We start from the raw sequence: 18,112 nt of genomic DNA, 5'->3' as shown, positions 1-18,112 counted from the left end.
CTTCCACTGCAATATTGGAGATGTTAGAAACTTAGAATCCTTTTTGTTTAAACTCTAAATCCTTGAGGTGGTGGAATTGGATAATAGCGGTGGGGATTCGAGTGATAACCCAGTGGTGCTAGCACTTGTGGTGCCTGGCTAGGGTTTGAACTCCACCTCCCCACTCCCCCCTCCCCTGCTATTCACCTAGCCAAAAAATAAAAAAAAAAATCGTCATTGTGGATGACATCAGTCATTTCCAAATGCCTTATTTAGTAATTTGAAAATATATATTGTGCATTAGTAATTATTTCTTTAATTTGTACCAAGATGATTGAGCCATCATTCTTTTTTACTTAAAGTATGACCTGGTTGGTTTATTTATGGCGGCAGAGTGGGAGGACAAGGAAGAAGGAAAAGATACAACACAGCAATGGGAGGATGATTGGGATGATGATGATGTCAATGATGACTTCTCTCTACATCTGAAGAAGGAGTTGGAGAGCAACACCGAGAAGAGCTAAGTTCATACCCCAGTTTCTTCGCTGCCTCAGTGCTTCATAGCCACCTTGCTATATGGATTGTTATAACAATTGTATGTCAGTAATTCCTGTTATGCCTCTTTGGTTGGTGGAAAGTGGGCTTGCTTTTAATTAGAAACTAATATATGCTGTTAAGTAATTCCTGTTATGCCTCTTTGATTGGTGGAAAGTGGGCTTGCTTTTAATTAGAAACTGATATATGCTGTTAATTATGGACATGTTAGGGTGGTTAAATTTTTGGACAAAGAAGTTTCAGATGGTTGTACTTGAATGCATGTCTGTAGAATAATTTGTTGGATACGATCACCGAGGTTTTTTTTTTTTTTTTTTTTTTTTGGGGGGGGGGGGGGGGATAATTAATAAAATCATTCACAAATAAAAAAGTTCTTCCCTGACCAATTTTTGTACCACAACTTTCATCACAACCCCAATATTGTGTTCACTACACTTAAAATAAAAGGGTGTAACTTTAGCATACCGAAAGTATATATGAGATATGCAAGAGAAAGAAAACAAAACACACTTTTATGATCTAAGATAACAAAGGCCCGAAATTTTAAAATGAAAAAATAAAAAATTGTAAATTAGTGTGGACCAGGATCAGAGCAATGAGAAAGAAAATGGAAATTGGATAAAATGGTGTAAATGATTCCTCTCACTGGATTATTCTACAGAACATCTGTATTTGTACAAGAAGCTTTGACTTGATATGGTCTAAGTAATTATGAATATGTTAAAACTAATCTAAAAAGAAAATTAACCAACTCAAACTCGTTTATAACAACTTAAAACTGTCAACTATAAACATTAATTTTGTTTGGGATTCCATAACAGAAATGACTCTTGAGGTTTCATGGTATTACTCAATGCTCAGTTTTCTGGTCTTGTCATTCTATCTTTGTCTATGCTTGAGACTGCAGGTCATTTATCACGTATCTGGTCTGGTAGGGAGCCCAAAGTCTTTTCAACGTTGTTCCTTATGCTGGCTAACACACACACACACACAAAAACCGAAAAGAAGAAGAGAGATATTAAAGTGAGTGAAAGCGTGTATGGTTCTCATCCAATTGAGAAGGAAAATACGAAATTTTAAGGCTTCAATCGTATTCATTTGAGCTCATTTCCTTAACAATACAAGGTCGGCTCAGCTCTCCCTTCAAATTGATGCACCACATGGCACGGGACAAAGCGTTATTGCATTCTAAATGATGCCGACCAACTATTTTTACAAACAATGGATAAACGCAGCATTGGCTTAGGCACAATTTAAGAAAGAGTAATGCTAGGACAACATAAAATAGCACAACTTGTGCCACAATTTATCCGTGTAGCGAGTTGCATCACACCTCTACCAGACTACTATTCACAACTTACCACGTGGACAAGTTTTAGCACAAATTGTGTTATCTTATGCTGTCCTAGTATTACTTCCTAGAGTATCTCAAAAAGGAACATAGTATCATAATAACAAACACTTGGGCCCACCATAATTTATAATAATAATATAAATAGATTTTACAAAAATAAACAAATAACACTTCTACTCGCCATAATTCAAAACAAGGCACCTCAATAAGTGTTAAAATATTCTAAATTGTTTTGTAATTGCCTAGCCACAACCCTTTTTATTATTTTTTATTAATTTTTTTTATAAGAATGATAACTCTAGGAAAATGATTAATCACATCTACCCAATATATTAAAAGGACTAGTAAGCCAAGAGTTTTGTAGTTCAACTGACACATTTTAGTATTTCTAATAGAGATATCCATGATTCAAATTTCATTTCGCACATTGTAACTTTCAAATTATTGTGGGGAAAAACACCTAGTCAAGTTGCAATTGAGGTTCCTTGTACTTGTTTATACTTTATAAAGTTTATATCAATTTAATATATGTTCAATGTAGGACTCAACACACACCAATACAACACACATAACTGATTCAATCAATCTAGAAATCAATGGTGTCCTAGATGTTACTCGAGGTGTTTGTAGATATAGTTAGCACTTTTCCTCAATCATAACACTACTGTTGAAAGGTTTTCCAAATTATTTGTCTATGGAATTCCACATGGCATATAATAAGTCACAGATTTTGGATTGGCTCCATCTCCTTAAATTGCAATGCTCTTCAGAACGTAGGACAATAATGCAGGGCAATTTCTCCAGATAATCTGCAATTGTTGCTCTCATATAAAATTGCAATGGTTAGTAAATAAGGGGTCTTTCAAAGCAACTCTTCAGATCCTGAATCATTTAGAAAATGAGTGCAATTTCCACCTCCAACTTAAAATCTGATTTAGATAAGTCCTCCCAACCACTCCATTATGCTTCCGGAGGCTCTCTCGAAAAGTTCACCTCACTACTGGAACTCTAGAATCAAGATCAATCACAACCCCATTCCTCTCCATATTTAAAATTTAAAGTTTGGCTATGAGGAAATAGGTAATAAAAAAAGTAAACACTTTAAACAAGGAGCCTCTCTTGAGGTTGTTTAGTTAAATATGTGGTAGGCTGCTAGATCAACCCAGATCCCAACCTTTTCTAGAATTAATGTTTGGCAGACCACGTTGATCAAAACAGATAATCCATGTTCACATTGCTGTGGATTGGACATGATTATTATGGCATACTGTAATGGATATCATTGACTATACATAGTTTTGCAATAGCTTATTTACATAGCAGTTATCAAAAGATATAATTTTTGGTAACTTTTATATTAATTATGTGACCAAAAATTAAAGCTTTTGCATATATATGGACGATTGAAAATTGAAATTGAACTATTTTATATCATACGGGTCTGCAGCACAGTAGTTGTTAAATGCGAACTTTAAGCATTCATAAACAAACAAATAATTCTTAAAGAAACATTAGAATATTAGAATGTTCAGGAACACTAATATAATATAAATCTTTTACTTGGATTCATACTTGAAACTTTGATATTCCAAGCTAGATTGTTATATAAATCTGTGACCTGCATGTAATGAATTTATAATGCTTAATAATGCCTATGATTTTGTGTAAAAAATAAATGATGTCTATGATGTGCCGAGTCATACTACTGCATTTTGCACGCAATAGACAAATGGTTGGTGCACAAACTTTCAATTTCAGGCCCAGTTCTTACTTAAACAGTTAAACACGATGTAAGATAAGTTAAATGTTATTTTGTTTTAATATTATTAAATTGTTTAAATATTAACAATCGTTATAATTAATTGGAAAAAAAAAATGTTTGACAAAACTTTTTACTTTTAGATTCATAAATATTATTTTACTTTTATTTTAGAATTAATAATAATAGCTTTCTAAAGCCAAATAATAATGTTCTTTAATTCATGAATTTGCTAACACAAAGTGGTAGTTAATTTGTGATAGGTATCCGAAGATAATACATGCAATGTGGTACTCCATATTAATAAAAACAATCATCTAATCTTCGGTTGAAATAAAGAAAAACTCCATTCACTTCTCAATGGAAACGAAATAATTTTGTGAATCCTCCTCAGAACTGGAAGATCATTTAAAAAATATAACATAAGCTCAAAAAATGAAGGGAAAATATATACTTTCCTACTAGATAACCTGTTTTTATTGTGGTGATTATATTTTAGGAATACATAATAATTTTTAATGGAGAGCCTATCATTATTGCAACTCACCATGGATTTTAACTTTCTTAAGTCCTTAAGCCATTGCTGAATAGCTTTTTCTTTTTTGGTAACTCAGGATATTAAAAGGAAAAAAATTACAGAACAGGAAAAGGCCTAAGATCATGTTTGGTAACAATTTTTTTCCTCAATTTTTTGTTTTAAAAAATAGTTTTATGTTTTCAAGAACAAAAAAACTTGTTTGGTTACTCAAAAAAAGCAGAAAACAAAAAATATTTCTACATCACAAATTATGAATGAAATAGAAAACAGCCAAATGGTTATTTCTAATTTTTTTTAAGGGTTAAAAACACAAAGAGGAAACAACATCTCCATTGCTCTTTAATGAAGCAGGGCACTAGTTCGAACCCACATAATACCAAAAATGTCTTTTTTATCTAAAATATTTTTTTCTCCTTCCTTGTACCTAAAATAATTTTTTTCTCTTTCCTCATTTATGCGCCTCCACTCCCTCACAAATCACAATCCTGTTAACATGAAACACGACACATCTATTATTTAGAATATATTTTTCTCCGAGCAAAACAAAAGCAATGCCATCTATTAATTTCATGATAATACAAATGATTTCTTTTGAATAAAAAAAATCACGTTCATTTTGGTTTTAGTCTCTCCCACTTAAAATACTTTTTAAGTTTTAGATAATCATTGTTGAGGGCCATTTGTGAGAATCCACGTAGAAAGAAGGAAAGCCCAATAATAAGGGCAGCAAAGAATTGGTAAGCAGACAGCAAATCCATTAGGCCCAAGCGGCAGGAATAATGAATCACAGGCCCAAGAAATAAACAAATGGGCCTTGAAGAGGCAAGTAGGCTTGAAGAAGCTCAGAAAGAGAGAAATAGCATCACATGGACAGTGTATGATGTAGAAAAGTGAGAAAGGCCCACCGCAGGCCCAAAGTAATGCAAACTAAGAAAGTAAGGGGTTTATGGCAGGTCCATGAACCCCAAGGATGAAAATAAGGTTATTGGGCTGTGGAAGCCCAATGAAGTTAGTAGAAACCCTTAGGAATGCAGGATTAGCAAAAGGGCCAAGGAAGCTCAAAGAAAGCAAATAGGCCAAGGATGCCCAAGAGAAAGACAAAAGGGACACAAGAGCTCATAAGTAAGAAAAACCAGTGGCCACACCAAGCCACCGGGAGAAAGAGTAAACGGCTGGCCTAAAGAAGTGCAATAGGATTAAATCATTACAGCAGGAATAACAGAACAATATGGTAGGAAATAAGGGAAATCAAGAAGTGGGCCAAAGAAATATAAGGTCCATCATCAAATAAAGCCCAGCTCCTAAGAGGAGCTGAAAATCAAAAAGCAACCCACATAAAAGGTCAAAGAAAACGGATGGCAGGTAATGCAGGCAAGCCTCCAGACCACGACAGACAAATTAGCAGTAGGCAGATTTTGGACACATATGGAAGGAAGGCACGTGCAAGGCCCAAGTACCACCAGCCTGTATCCAGCCACTACAGAGCATGGTGAGGTCGGGGGGTCAGAGATTCAGAGGTCATGGTTTGGTGATGGGGAGAGGGGAAAAATCTATTTTGGAGGTTCCGGCTTAGGCTCTTTTGGGGAGGTGTCCTGCTAGGATGACTTACTACCCAAAAGAGGCAAGCTGAGTTTGAATCACTACGTGCATGCCATGAGGAATAGGGAGAGAGAAAGAACCCAGTCCGTAGTAGGAAAGGGTGCCATGACAGACAAACGAACAAAATACTCTTCCTTGTCTGGTGATGGGAGGGTGGCACACAGACGAAACAGTGATAGTCGGCCAGTACATCCAAACCAGACAAAGGAAGTTAAGGGCTAAAACAGTAAAATCCGGTCATGACAGGCACTATAAAATAAGGGTCTTGCTGTGAGTAGAAAAACGGAGGAACAACGGGAACTTTGACTAAGAAATAGGAACTTGAAAAGAGAAACTGAGAAATAGAAAAAGAAACGAGTAGGAAAGAAAGAAAGAAAACAACCAGAAAGAAAGACAAAGTGAGAATTAGAACGGCAGGCATGTACCGGTAGATTGATTCCCTCTCTCCCTCATGAAATCCTGCTCTCTATGAAAACCTCAAGGAGTCTTTATGCAAAAGACCACTCAGGTCCGTTTCCCTCGAGGCAGTTAATTTCCACAACAGGACCTTTCCTGAAAGATTAATTGCATTGAGAAGGAATGTTCTTTCCTCTCTGGCTTTGCTCCTGCGGACCAGACTTTAGTTGATTTTCCTAACATTTTGATTAACCCATACATATTAATACTTATTAACTTCTGTTTTGTTCTTTCCATTCTGTAAAAATGATTAATATTGCTGCTGTAATTGTGTTCAAGGGTTGTTTGGTTATTTCCTACTAAGTGGCCAGATATTTGTTTATTTTATCATTATTATGTCTATCTGTCACAACTTACCTGAAACAGTTTTACCTGTTGTAAGTACGTTCCTGGCAGACCTGACCTAGTTTGTGCACAAGCCTGACCAACTTAAGTTACAGCTGGATCGGTCCCAACTTCCTTATCCAGAAAACTTGGGCTTAGTGCCGTAGGAAGCAGTCCAACACCACTAGTACAGCCCACCACCTTACAATCACCTCTTCTATGCTACCATATATGACAGATCATTGATTTTAAATAAATACTTTAATACAAATACTAAATAAGATTAAGAATCGGAGTGAATATACAATGAATAGTCTTCTGTGCTAAATTACAGAAGACCATTGATTTGAAACAAACACACTAATACAAATACTAAATAAGATTAACAATCAAAGTGAGTAGACAAAGAGTAGTATTACAAGTATTAAAAATTTTACTACATCAAACTTACAAACTGATATATCACCATTCACATAAGAAGATAATTTAAATCAAACTTACAAACTGATATATCACCATTCACATAGGAAGATAATTTAAATATTTAGTTATGAGGTACTTAAAGCTAGGGACGGAACCAGGATTCGAACTTGGGGGCAAAGCTTAAAACAATTTTTTTTTTTTTTTTTTTTTTTATGATCTACAAATTAAAAAAAAAAAAAAGTTTCATTATTTTCATATTTGGTAGTTCTATACACCAACTCAAAAAAAGCGACTTTTAAAAAAAAAAAATCTAAAACCAAAATAATCACAAATAAACAAGCACGAGTTTATATATGTTACTAATATTAGTCATATCACGCAAAGGGACAAAGACAAAGTTCACAAATTTATATATATTACTAATATTAGCCACATCACACAAAGTGACAATGACAATTTTTAATAACACCAAAACAATCAGACTAAATACTTTGGTCAATTGGTCTCATAAAAAAGTCATTTGTGACTTACCAAACACTAGTCTCATAAATTCACAATAACAGTTGACAGTACTTACAAAACTAGAAGTCCTTCTGTCCCACTTTTCTAGCTCTACTCTAAGCTCCATCAATAAAAACTTGTCACATGTTCACCTAATTTATTAATTACTACCATTATTGACTTATTAATACTACCATTATTAATTAATGATAATAATTAATTAATTAGGTAAACATATAATAAATTTATTAATTAATGATAATAATTAATTAGGTAAATATATGATAAATTTTTATTGGTGGAACATAAAATAAAATAGGAAAAGTGACTAAGAATATTTGAGTTAACAAAACTAGTCACGTTCTACTGTCCTAGTGTTCCCATTTATTTCTTTATAGATAAGGGATTTGTCGGTGCTTGTTAAGGTGAAAAAGACAAAAAAAAAAAAAATCTGTCAGAAAAAGTAAAAAGAACACCGTATAATACTTAAAAAGTTAAAAATTTGACATAAAGGTCAATAAGGACAAAAACTTTTGTCAGAAAAGATACAAACATATTGCTGTAACCCACCTTACAGTGTGCCCGTTAATAGGGCTGTCCACGGGTCGGTCCGGATCGGGTTTGTGCCCAATCCGGAACCGATCCGATCACCTCGGGTCTTCTAAATATGGACCCGCCGCCGATCCGCCGACGGCAACGGTTCGGGTAGTCGGACGTCAAGGTTTTTCGGTCGGTTTCCGGTCGGGTTCGGATTGTGAGAATCGCGCCGGATTTTTGCCAAAATCTGCTTATTTTTGCTGGATCTGACCGGATTTCGAAGAGAGCTTGGCTGATCTCAACGAGCTTAGGCCGATTTCGAAGAGATCTTGGCAGATCTCAACGAGATCAGGCCAGATCTCGAAGAGATCCGGCGAGATCTCGACGAGATCGGGAAAAACCATACCGGCGAACTACTTCATCGACGGAGAAAACTTTTCCGGTGTATTTTCCGGTCGGGTCGGTTGAAATCGGTTTTCCATGCTTTAACCCGTCAACCGACCCGCCGAGCTCGGATTTTGGGATCTGGGATCCGCCGCCGACCGTCACCGGCGTCGGGTCGGACGGTTCTCGGTCCGGATCGGCCGGGTTGGCCGGGTGGGTCGGGTACCGGGTCTGGTTGGACACCCCTACCCGTTAACGCAATCCTGTAGATAAAACCCCAGATTATAAAAAAAAAAAAAAAAAAAAAAAAAAATTACAAACGGCGCCGTTTGGTCATTATGTTTAAACACTGAACATTAGTGTCTAACAAAAAAATATGTTTGTTGTACAAGTTCTGTCCATGTTATTTGGAAAACATTATTCAAAAACCAATGTTATAAAACCAATTTTTGAAATCAGCTCAGGATAGTTTTTAAACAATAAACACTAATGCTTAGTGGCAATTCCGTAATTATCTCAAACAACAAACACTAGTGCTTCGATCAGCTTTTTCATACTTCGTCAGTTTTTTTTGAAATGTTTTGGCTCTCTCCTGATTTATGGGCCCACCATGTTCTCTCTCCTAATTTAAAATATATTTATTTTGTACTTTAGTCAGCTTTTTTTATCATTCAAAACACTCATACTAAACACATATTTTATATTTTTTCAACACTGAAAAATGTTGTTTAAACCATTATACCAAACACATTTTTTTATTTTATTCACACTAAAAATATATTTTTCAACAACATTTTTTAAATCACAATTTTCACATCTTTTTAAACAACAACTTTTAGAAACTATGACCAAACGGACCCTACCGAAACCGGTCCACACAAAAAGCCACAAAATTACACTGTAGTTGAGAGACACAACACACTAGTTCATAAAAAGCCACAACTCATAAACACAACAGTGAACACACCAGAGTTCATAATTAAAAAAACGCAGAGGGCTAGAGGGCAGAGGGCAGAGTCATTTATCGGATCTGTAACATACCATTAATAAATCGGATTGAGATCCCGTGCAATACCTAGGGTATTGCACGGTGTACAATTACTTTAATCCTAGCCATTCAATTGATCTAATGCTCAAAAATTGGACAGCTCATTTAGACACGTCAGCGATCCGTGTGAGCTCTCATTTTTCTCTTCTCTTTCAATTTCTCCTCTCTCTCTCTTCTTCACGCTTACCCCTATTCCCATTTAAAAATTTCAGAAACTCTCTCTGACTCTCTCTCTTCCAGTTCCAGCCGAACATGCCTCAGAATCTCTCTCTCTCATGCCTCAAAAAAAGCCACTAGTGATGCTCCGGTTACCTCTCCACCAGAGAATGAATGTGAACCAACAGTGTTTCAGCTACCCACCCAAATGTGATTAGATCTGGTAATCAAATTTTTGAATTTTTTTTTCTTTATGTGATTTCTTTGCAAAGACCATCCCTTTGTTTCATTTATTGCACTGAAGATTATCTATTTCTTTTATTGCATTTTTTTATTTATAAATCTGATTAATTTATTGTTGAATGTTTTTGATATTTTTATAATGGGTATGAAGCCCAGTACCAGTAGAGTGTGTGTGTCAATGGCCAAGGACTGGCTGATGGAGATTTTGTGAGGTTGTGTCCTTTGATGCCGATGTTTGGTTGTTGGGTTTATCGGTTCCTTGTGCTATGTTTTTGTTTCGTTTCATGATTTTTAAGGGGGAAAAAAAGTATCTTGTTTCTTGAGATTGTCTTTTTAGTATATAAATTCATCTAGATTTCAGTTGCCCACCCAAAAAAAATGTGATTATAGATCTGGTATTATGATCATTTTTCCCGTCCTTGATTTCTTAGCCAAAGGTCACCAGCTCAAAGAAGCTTCATTGGGATTTTTTTGCTTGATTTCTTTACAAAAAATCAACTTCAGTGGAATTGAACAATTTGGTTTGAGTTTAAGATTATAGAAAACAACGTAGGGAAGCTTAGAAACATATGAATTTAACAATTTTGTTTGGTTTTCTAAGATTCACCCATTACCTAATTTGGGTTTAATATAATCCCTTTTGTATTGTGGTTCGGGATTGGCAGTAGTTCCTTATTTTGTTTAATTTTAATTTTTTTTTTTGGAAATACACAGAAATTGTTTGTGAAAATTAGTGAATAACTGTTAGAAACTTTGAAGCTTAATACTAAGCTATTTTATATGCAAGATGTGCAGTTTTCAAGGAGATTCATCAAGTTGATAAATGTTCCTGGCTACTCTCCAAATGGGCTGATTCCATTAACTTACCGCTTACAGAAGAGATGGGAATTGAGGCAAGGAACAGAGTACAAGAAATCTCTCAAGTTTGCCATGCCATCAAGGAGGGATTAGATTTTTGACCCCTTGGAACGACAGTCAGGGAGGTCTTTGTGTAGTTCAACACAAACCATCCCGATGGAATACCACTGTAGTTAATAACTTTTTTTCAATTGGCTAATTCCAAATGCAATTTTGGTTTTGGGAAATGCAAGAATCAGTTGATGGCTTTATTTTGATGAATATATGTAATGTATACAACTCTGTTTTACGAATAGCAAGTAGTGAAGGAGTTCTGTTACTAGCTTTTAGGCCTTTAAATGTATTTCAAAATTTTTATCCTTCTAAATGGAGTTGTTCTTTGTGTATGAATTTGCTTGTAGCAAATACTAAAATTGAGAATGACATAAAAACACACATTATATTAATGTCCACACAATCTTGACTTTACTCTTCACTTGAAAGCTAGTATTTTTTACATGATTAGTGGCGTCTGTCATGGTTAAGCACCACATCTTCTATGGTATCTCATGCCAGGTTTCAGCCACATATATGAAAGAGATCTACAAAGCAAATTCTCACCAAACACAAGCTACGCACTACCAAAGAAATCTCACAAATACGAATGTTGCAACTCACAAATATCAAAGAATCAAACCACAACACCTCTCTAATTTTATTAATTGCAGCCCAAAGAGAGAGAGAGAGCCTGTTTTACAAATTGAATTTGCTTTAACACTGCTTATTCAGGAGTTGTAAAAACTCAAAGCTTAAAAAAAAAAAAAAAAACTAAATAGAACTTAGTTTCCTCATTGATGAGTAAAAGTGATTACAAGCAACTGAGAATAGATAGAAAATATCTAATCCCTTACATACAAAATCTGGAAAAGAAATAAGCAAAACTAACATACTTCCTTGATTAAGCAGGAAAACTGTTTTAATCTAACCATTAATTACAATCTAACATGTGGAGTTAATTCATAACAAAAATTAGAACTAATCTATCTAAGTGTTTCACTAAAACAATTACTAAAGATATTGCAAAACGCTGTTGTGTCACTAAATGTCATCAGGTCCTCATTTACACAAAATGACCTCGTTTCTTCTTCAGTCTCACACAGTCTTCTTCTGTGTTTTGTGCTTTGGACTCGTATCTTCATTTCAACAATAGTTGATATGCCATAGTTGGTTTCCAAAATTTTTTTGAGTCTTCTTTTGCACACACACCTCTCCAAGCAAAGAACAAAAGTCGACTAGATCCAATAGAGATACATGTAGCTTTAAACCAATGGCCTTTCATGCTTCCAAATCATATCAGGATTAGCATTCACAACAACTGCCCTCCCAAGCATCGAATGTCATCCATTGAACAGTATCTACAGGAAAAAAAAAAGTTAAGAAAAAATTAAGATATCTAGGCCAAAAATTTAAGTAAACTAACAAGTAATGACACCAATAGTGACACCAAGGAATTGTAAAAGGTAATAAAAACTAAAAAACAGCTTACAATAAATAAAATTAATCCCATTTTATTGTGAAGAGAAATTTCGTGAAGATTTATTATATAGAGTTTGCTACTAACTGCCCTCCCATTTTATTGTGTGACATATCTAATTTGTGCCTCAAATTAAAATGCAATAAAAAGAAGAGAAAAGAGAAGTTTGGTATAGATTTGGCAGCCAAAGCATGATACTATCAAGTCTATAATTGAAATATCAACTGCTCCATAAGAATGTGAATCGGAGATATAAATGAGACTGGAATTAATTTTCCTTATAATAGCAAATGAAATCACATTCTGCAATAACGTTACCTAAATCATCAGTGTGATTCAATTTATCAATAGAGCTCCATGAAACCCTACTTACAACCCAACTCCACCAATGGCCACTATAAGCAGTGCAAAGAAAGAAACAACAATCTAAAATAAAAGGACTGATTATAAGCAAGGAACAAAATTGCACACCTTAATTAGAATGGCATCAACAAAAGGGATAGACACAAGCATATCACCTACAAAATAGTTCATTCTCTTACTCTCAGGCAGGCTAGCAACAATATCATTATTTGTTGGACTGTCCCAGCATCAGCACTTTGAACTTAGGCTACATAATCAACATGGACATTTTCATCAAGAATTATTTCAGATTTTGCGGGTCTATGCACTTGATCATTCCTCTAGCAATGGAATGTGTTCATATGTTGTTTGGCTTGAAAATCTGCCTTTGTGTTTTTTCTGCCTTTTTGGCAAATGATGTACTTCAATTATAAATCAATAAAGATTTTTATTTTTTAACCAAACACACAAACAACACCCCCTACCCCACCCAAAAACAAATAATAAATAATAATAATAATAAACCAAACCTTACACTAAATCACTCACACTATTACATATGTAAGTGCCCTATAAACTATAATCATAAATTACAAACAGCTCTAGTGAAATGTACCCAAAAAGAGAAATGTAATTGAGACAGAACACTTTTCCACACAAAATATACATGTTGGAAGATATTAATTAATACGTTTCTAAGAAAACTTTTGTTAGCAAAAGGGAAGAAAAGAAAGGAATATTATTTTGGCTGTCAGGTGCAATAACAACCAATGTCCAGCAATAATATAGTTTTGAGTCTTAAGGCACAAGGTAGTAAGTAAAGAAAGAGGAGGTAAAATGTGTGTGTGTGTGTATATATAAATATCCTCAAGTAGATTCCTAATACCAGAGATAATATGTAACTGGACCGAGCAGGGTTCTAAATAAAGCATAATTTGTCAAATGTCCAAGCTATGAACCTGAATGGTTTCTAAATAGCAGGTCAATATACTTTTCAGGATCAATGCAACAACACTATGGTAAGAGCATAACAATCCAGCCATAACAACAGTCATGTCACATAAGCTGTTAAAGAAACTCTGACCAAGAATTAGCTCATGCCCAAAAATAAGAGTGTGAGTAGCAATATAGCTTACAAAACCAGTTGTGTTGTGCATAACAAATCAAGAATCATTATTCTAAGCTCACAAACATTGTACCTCATTACCTATCAAGAGCCATAGTTTATATCTTTAAAATGAACTACAAGAAACAAAATATATCATCCACCAGCAAATTACCCATCTGCATAGTCAATCCAAATTTAGAAAAGGAACAGATACCTAAAAAAAATTAGGAAAAAAAAAGGAGAAATTTCATAATGATTTTTAGCATACATCATGAGTTCATGACCAAGCAACAAAGTTTCTGGACTAATGTCAAAGGCAACACCAGACAACAACTACACGCAGGCACTTAATCAAAATACATCGGCTACACCTAAAAGCCCCAATTTTTCAAACTTAAGCAGATCATCAAGCTTTATACTCAAAAAGGAGACCCAGTCACTAAACAAAACTATTCAGTCACTTCTAAAAGGCAAATAAAAAGAGAAACAAAAAGAAAAATAAAAGAGAAAAGACAATAAGGAGAAAGGGAGGAGGACCCGGCGACCACCAGTGGTGGTGGCACCGGCGATAGCACCTTTAGCGGCCGAAGGAGAGAGACAAGAACGTACCGGAACTACCGCCGGTGGTGGAGGTGTGGGACTCGGTGGCTGCTAGCTGTGGCCATGCAGATTCAGCAAGCGTGAGAGAGTTTTTGAATTTTGGGTAGAGAAAGATTTGAAGAAGGAGAGAGTTTTTTGGTTTTTTTGGTAGCTGAAAGGCAAAGAGAAAAGAGCAAGGAAACGGAAGGTGGGTGTCACGCGGATTGATGAGCTGTCCTTATCAGCTGTCAATTGTTTATGCGTTGGATTAAATAAACGGTTGGGATTGAAACTATTGCACGCCGTGCAATACCCTAGGTATTGCACGGGATCTCAATCCTAATAAATCAAACTTATTTAGCCAACTCCTAAGCTCTGTAGAAAGCGAGAATTGTGTGTAGAAACAAGAAGAAGCTAAGGACTTTAATTAAATGGCTTCTATCACTGGTGATTCACAACCACACCATGTGGTTCTCTTTCCCTTTATGTCAAAAGGCCACACCATCCCAATCCTCCTCCTTGCACGCTTACTCCTCCATCGCCGCCTCATTGTCACCATCTTCACCACCCCAGCCAACCGTCCCTTCATCTTTGAGTCCCTCAATGACACCACAGTCACCATTCTTGACCTACCATTCTCGCACAATGTGCCTGATATACCTGTTGGCATTGAGAGCACAGACAAACTGCCCTCTATGTCCATGTTCCATGCGTTTGGAAACGCCACAAAGCTCATGCAGCCCGACTTCGAACGAGCAATCCAAAATCTTCCACGTGTCAGCTTCATTGTCTCTGATGGGTTCATTTGGTGGACCTTGGAGTCTGCTTCCAAGTTCGACATCCCAAGGTTTGTATTCTGTGGTATGAACTATTACTCTACGTCCGTGATCAGAGCTGTGGATCAGGATAGGCTTCTCTTTGGACCCGAGTCAGACGACGAGTTAATAACAGTCACTCGTTTCCCATGGATTAAAGTCACTAGAAATGACTTTGTGCCCCCACTTACTGAGTCCGAACCAAAGGGTCTGATATATGAGTTCATCATGAATGTGATCGTAGCAGAAACGAATAGCTATGGCATTATATTCAACAGCTTCTATGAGCTTGAGTCTGTGTTTGCTGATTATTGGAATCGTGAGTGTCAACCCAAGCCCTGGTCTGTGGGACCTCTTTGCCTAGCTGAGCCACCAAAGGCTAGAAATGAACCCTACAATAATAAGCCCAAATGGGTTCAGTGGCTGGACAAGAAGTTTGACCAAGGGAACTCAGTTCTGTATATAGCCTTTGGGTCTCAGGTAGAGATTTCGCTTGCACAACTCAAAGAAATAGCTATTGGATTAGAAGAATCCAAAGTGAATTTCTTGTGGGTGATAAGAAAGAGTGAGTCAGAGATTTCAGATGGATTTGAGGAGAGAGTGAAAGATAGAGGAATTGTTGTGAGAGAATGGGTTGACCAAAGGGAGATTTTGATGCATGAGAGTGTGCAAGGTTTTCTTAGTCACTGTGGATGGAATTCTGCGTTGGAGAGTATATGTGCTGGGGTTCCAATCCTTGCATGGCCTATGATGGCAGAGCAACCATTGAATGCAAGAATGGTTGTGGAGGAGATAAAGGTGGGACTGAGGGTTGAGACGTGGGATGGGTCAGTGAGAGGGTTTGTGAAGTGGGAGGGTTTAGAGAAAATGGTGAAGGAGTTGATGGAAGGAGAGAAAGGTAAGGAGGTGAGGAAGAAGTGCATGGAGGTGACAGAGAAAGCCAAGAAAGCTATGGAGGAGGGTGGATCATCTAAGTGCACATTGGACTTGCTCATTGACGAGACATGTGGTAAGACGACATGATCAGATATATGTAATGTAACTGGTTCTAATTTCCTTTGTAAGGAAAATTTTATGTTTGCATATAACGTAAACATATGAAGGTCTTTTTTTTTGTTTGTTTGTCTCATTAGCTAATAAAATCGGTCTCTTTTGTGTTTTGTGAATTGCATAACGATTTTTACTCTGGCATGTTATTTGCAATCACTAAATAATCAATGTCTAACTATATCTGTTGCAAAACAAAAAATTAACCAACTCTAACTGATATTAACATATATATAACAACTTAACTGTTGAACTACACAAATTTATTTTGTTTTGGATTCCATAACAGAAATGACTCATAGCACAGCAGACCAATATAGCTCAGGACAGACACGACAAGTAATTTGTTTAAGGTTTCACGGTATTCATCAATGCTCTGAGTAGAACAACGACTTGTCATTTCTGGTCTTCTTGTTCTATCTTTGTTTGTACTTGAGGCTGCAAGTTATTTATCACATATCTGGTCTAGAAGAGAGTCTCTCCCCCATTGTAACTATCAAATTATTATGAAAAAAAAAAAAAATCAAGTCACAATTAGCACCCCTCATACAGTTATACTTTATTATAAAGTCCATGTCAAGGGCTAACCTGGCGAGTGAGTTTTGGTGTGTGGGGGCATGGTGCTTCCTCTTCAGGGTTGGCGGCGGTGGTACTTAGGTGTAGGGGATTTTCAATGGGAATTGATTTTTTGATTTTAGGGCAATTAGTCACAAACTCACGCGATGTGTGGAAATAAATAATTATTTTGTATTATAATATAATGTATAATTTTTCTCTAAAATTTGTTGAAGATAATTTGTTCTCCCTAAAAATTAAACTGTTTCTATTTGGTCCAATTAGGTCAACTTCGGTCACATTCACTCCAATTAGGTCTACTTCGGTCCACCCAATTAATTTCGGTCCCCTTAGGTCCATTTTAGACTAATTGGGCCATAAATTGATTCTTTTTATAGATTGTTATTTCAAGTTTAACAAAAAATTATTTATTTTTCTTAATTTTGGGTTGGAAAGCATGAATTATTATATTTGGGCTAAACTCTTTAGTTTTGAGTTAAAAAAGAAAAAGAAAATAGACATTAGACATTAGAAATTAGAAATATGAACCCTAAAAATGAAATAAAAATGATAAATATTCAAAAGTCTGATTCAGTCCACATTGATCCTATTCGGTCCATTCTATCCTCTTCGGTCCAATTTCGTCCTATTTAATCCATTCTGTCCCCTACAGTTATATTTGGTCCACTTCGGTCCATTCAGTCTTATTTAGTTCACTTTAGTCCACATTAGCTCTTCCGTCCACATTGGTCTATTCTGTCCACTTTAGTTCCATTTGGTCCAGATTGGTTTATTTCATCCATTCTGTCTACTTTGGTCATATTTGGTCAACTTTGGTCCTATTCGGTCCATTCAGTTCACTTTGGTTCTATTTGGTCCTTTTATGTCCATGCTATCCATTTTGGTCGACTTTAGTCCTATTCAGGCCATTTGGTCCAATTTGGTCCTAATCGGTCTATTTTATCTCCGTAAGTTCTATTCTGTCCATATTGGTTCTGTTCGGTCCATTTAGTCTACTTTGGTCCTATTTAGTTCACATTGGTCCTATTCAGTCCCTTTCAGTCCATTTTGTCTGTTCTTATTTGGTCCACTTTGCTCCTATTTGGTCCACTTCGGTCTTATTTGGTCCACTTTGGTCTTATTTCGTCTATTTGGTCCACCTTGTTTCTATTCACTCCATTCGGTTCTGTCCATTCGGTCCACTTTGTTCCATTTGGTTCAATTCAGTTCACTTAGACACTTTGGTCCACTTCAATATATTTTTGTGCATTTACGTAATGGGGAAAAACATGTTTAGGTTGAGTATATATATATATATATATATATATATATACCTTTCCTATGCCAATCCTCTGGCCCTCGTAGAATGTTGGAAAAACTACTTCAGCAATGAACTACGAAATGTCACTGGAGAACTTTGGGAAAACTACCATTTTGTA

General features: G+C 35.8%; 1 protein-coding gene and 1 long non-coding RNA gene across 2 annotated transcripts; both read left to right on the top strand.

Annotated features, from left to right (window-relative positions):
• Positions 1-9,472: 9,472 nt before the first annotated feature.
• Positions 9,473-11,174, top strand: LOC115976687. The gene is made up of 2 exons (XR_004088355.1): positions 9,473-9,836; positions 10,652-11,174. It is a non-coding gene; the product is annotated as an uncharacterized LOC115976687 (long non-coding RNA).
• Positions 11,175-11,531: 357 nt separating this feature from the next.
• On the top strand, positions 11,532-16,211 carry LOC115976686 (UDP-glycosyltransferase 90A1-like). Its single transcript, XM_031098133.1, has one exon. It carries the CDS (start codon positions 14,688-14,690, stop codon positions 16,092-16,094), a length of 1,407 nt encoding a protein of 468 aa, XP_030953993.1. The 5' UTR covers positions 11,532-14,687; the 3' UTR covers positions 16,095-16,211.
• The last annotated feature ends 1,901 nt before the right edge of the window (positions 16,212-18,112 follow it).

This window comes from Quercus lobata, chromosome 2 (genome assembly GCF_001633185.2).
Source record: "Quercus lobata isolate SW786 chromosome 2, ValleyOak3.0 Primary Assembly, whole genome shotgun sequence".
In the NCBI taxonomy this organism is placed as follows: Eukaryota; Viridiplantae; Streptophyta; class Magnoliopsida; order Fagales; family Fagaceae; genus Quercus; species Quercus lobata.
Note: the sequence above shows the minus strand (reverse complement) of the source record. Positions and strands in the feature narration are given on the sequence as shown.

Coding starts and splice junctions, on each gene's coding strand:
- LOC115976686 (XM_031098133.1), top strand. CDS start 14,688: ATGGCTTCTATCACTGGTGATTCACAACCACACCATGTGGTTCTCTTT.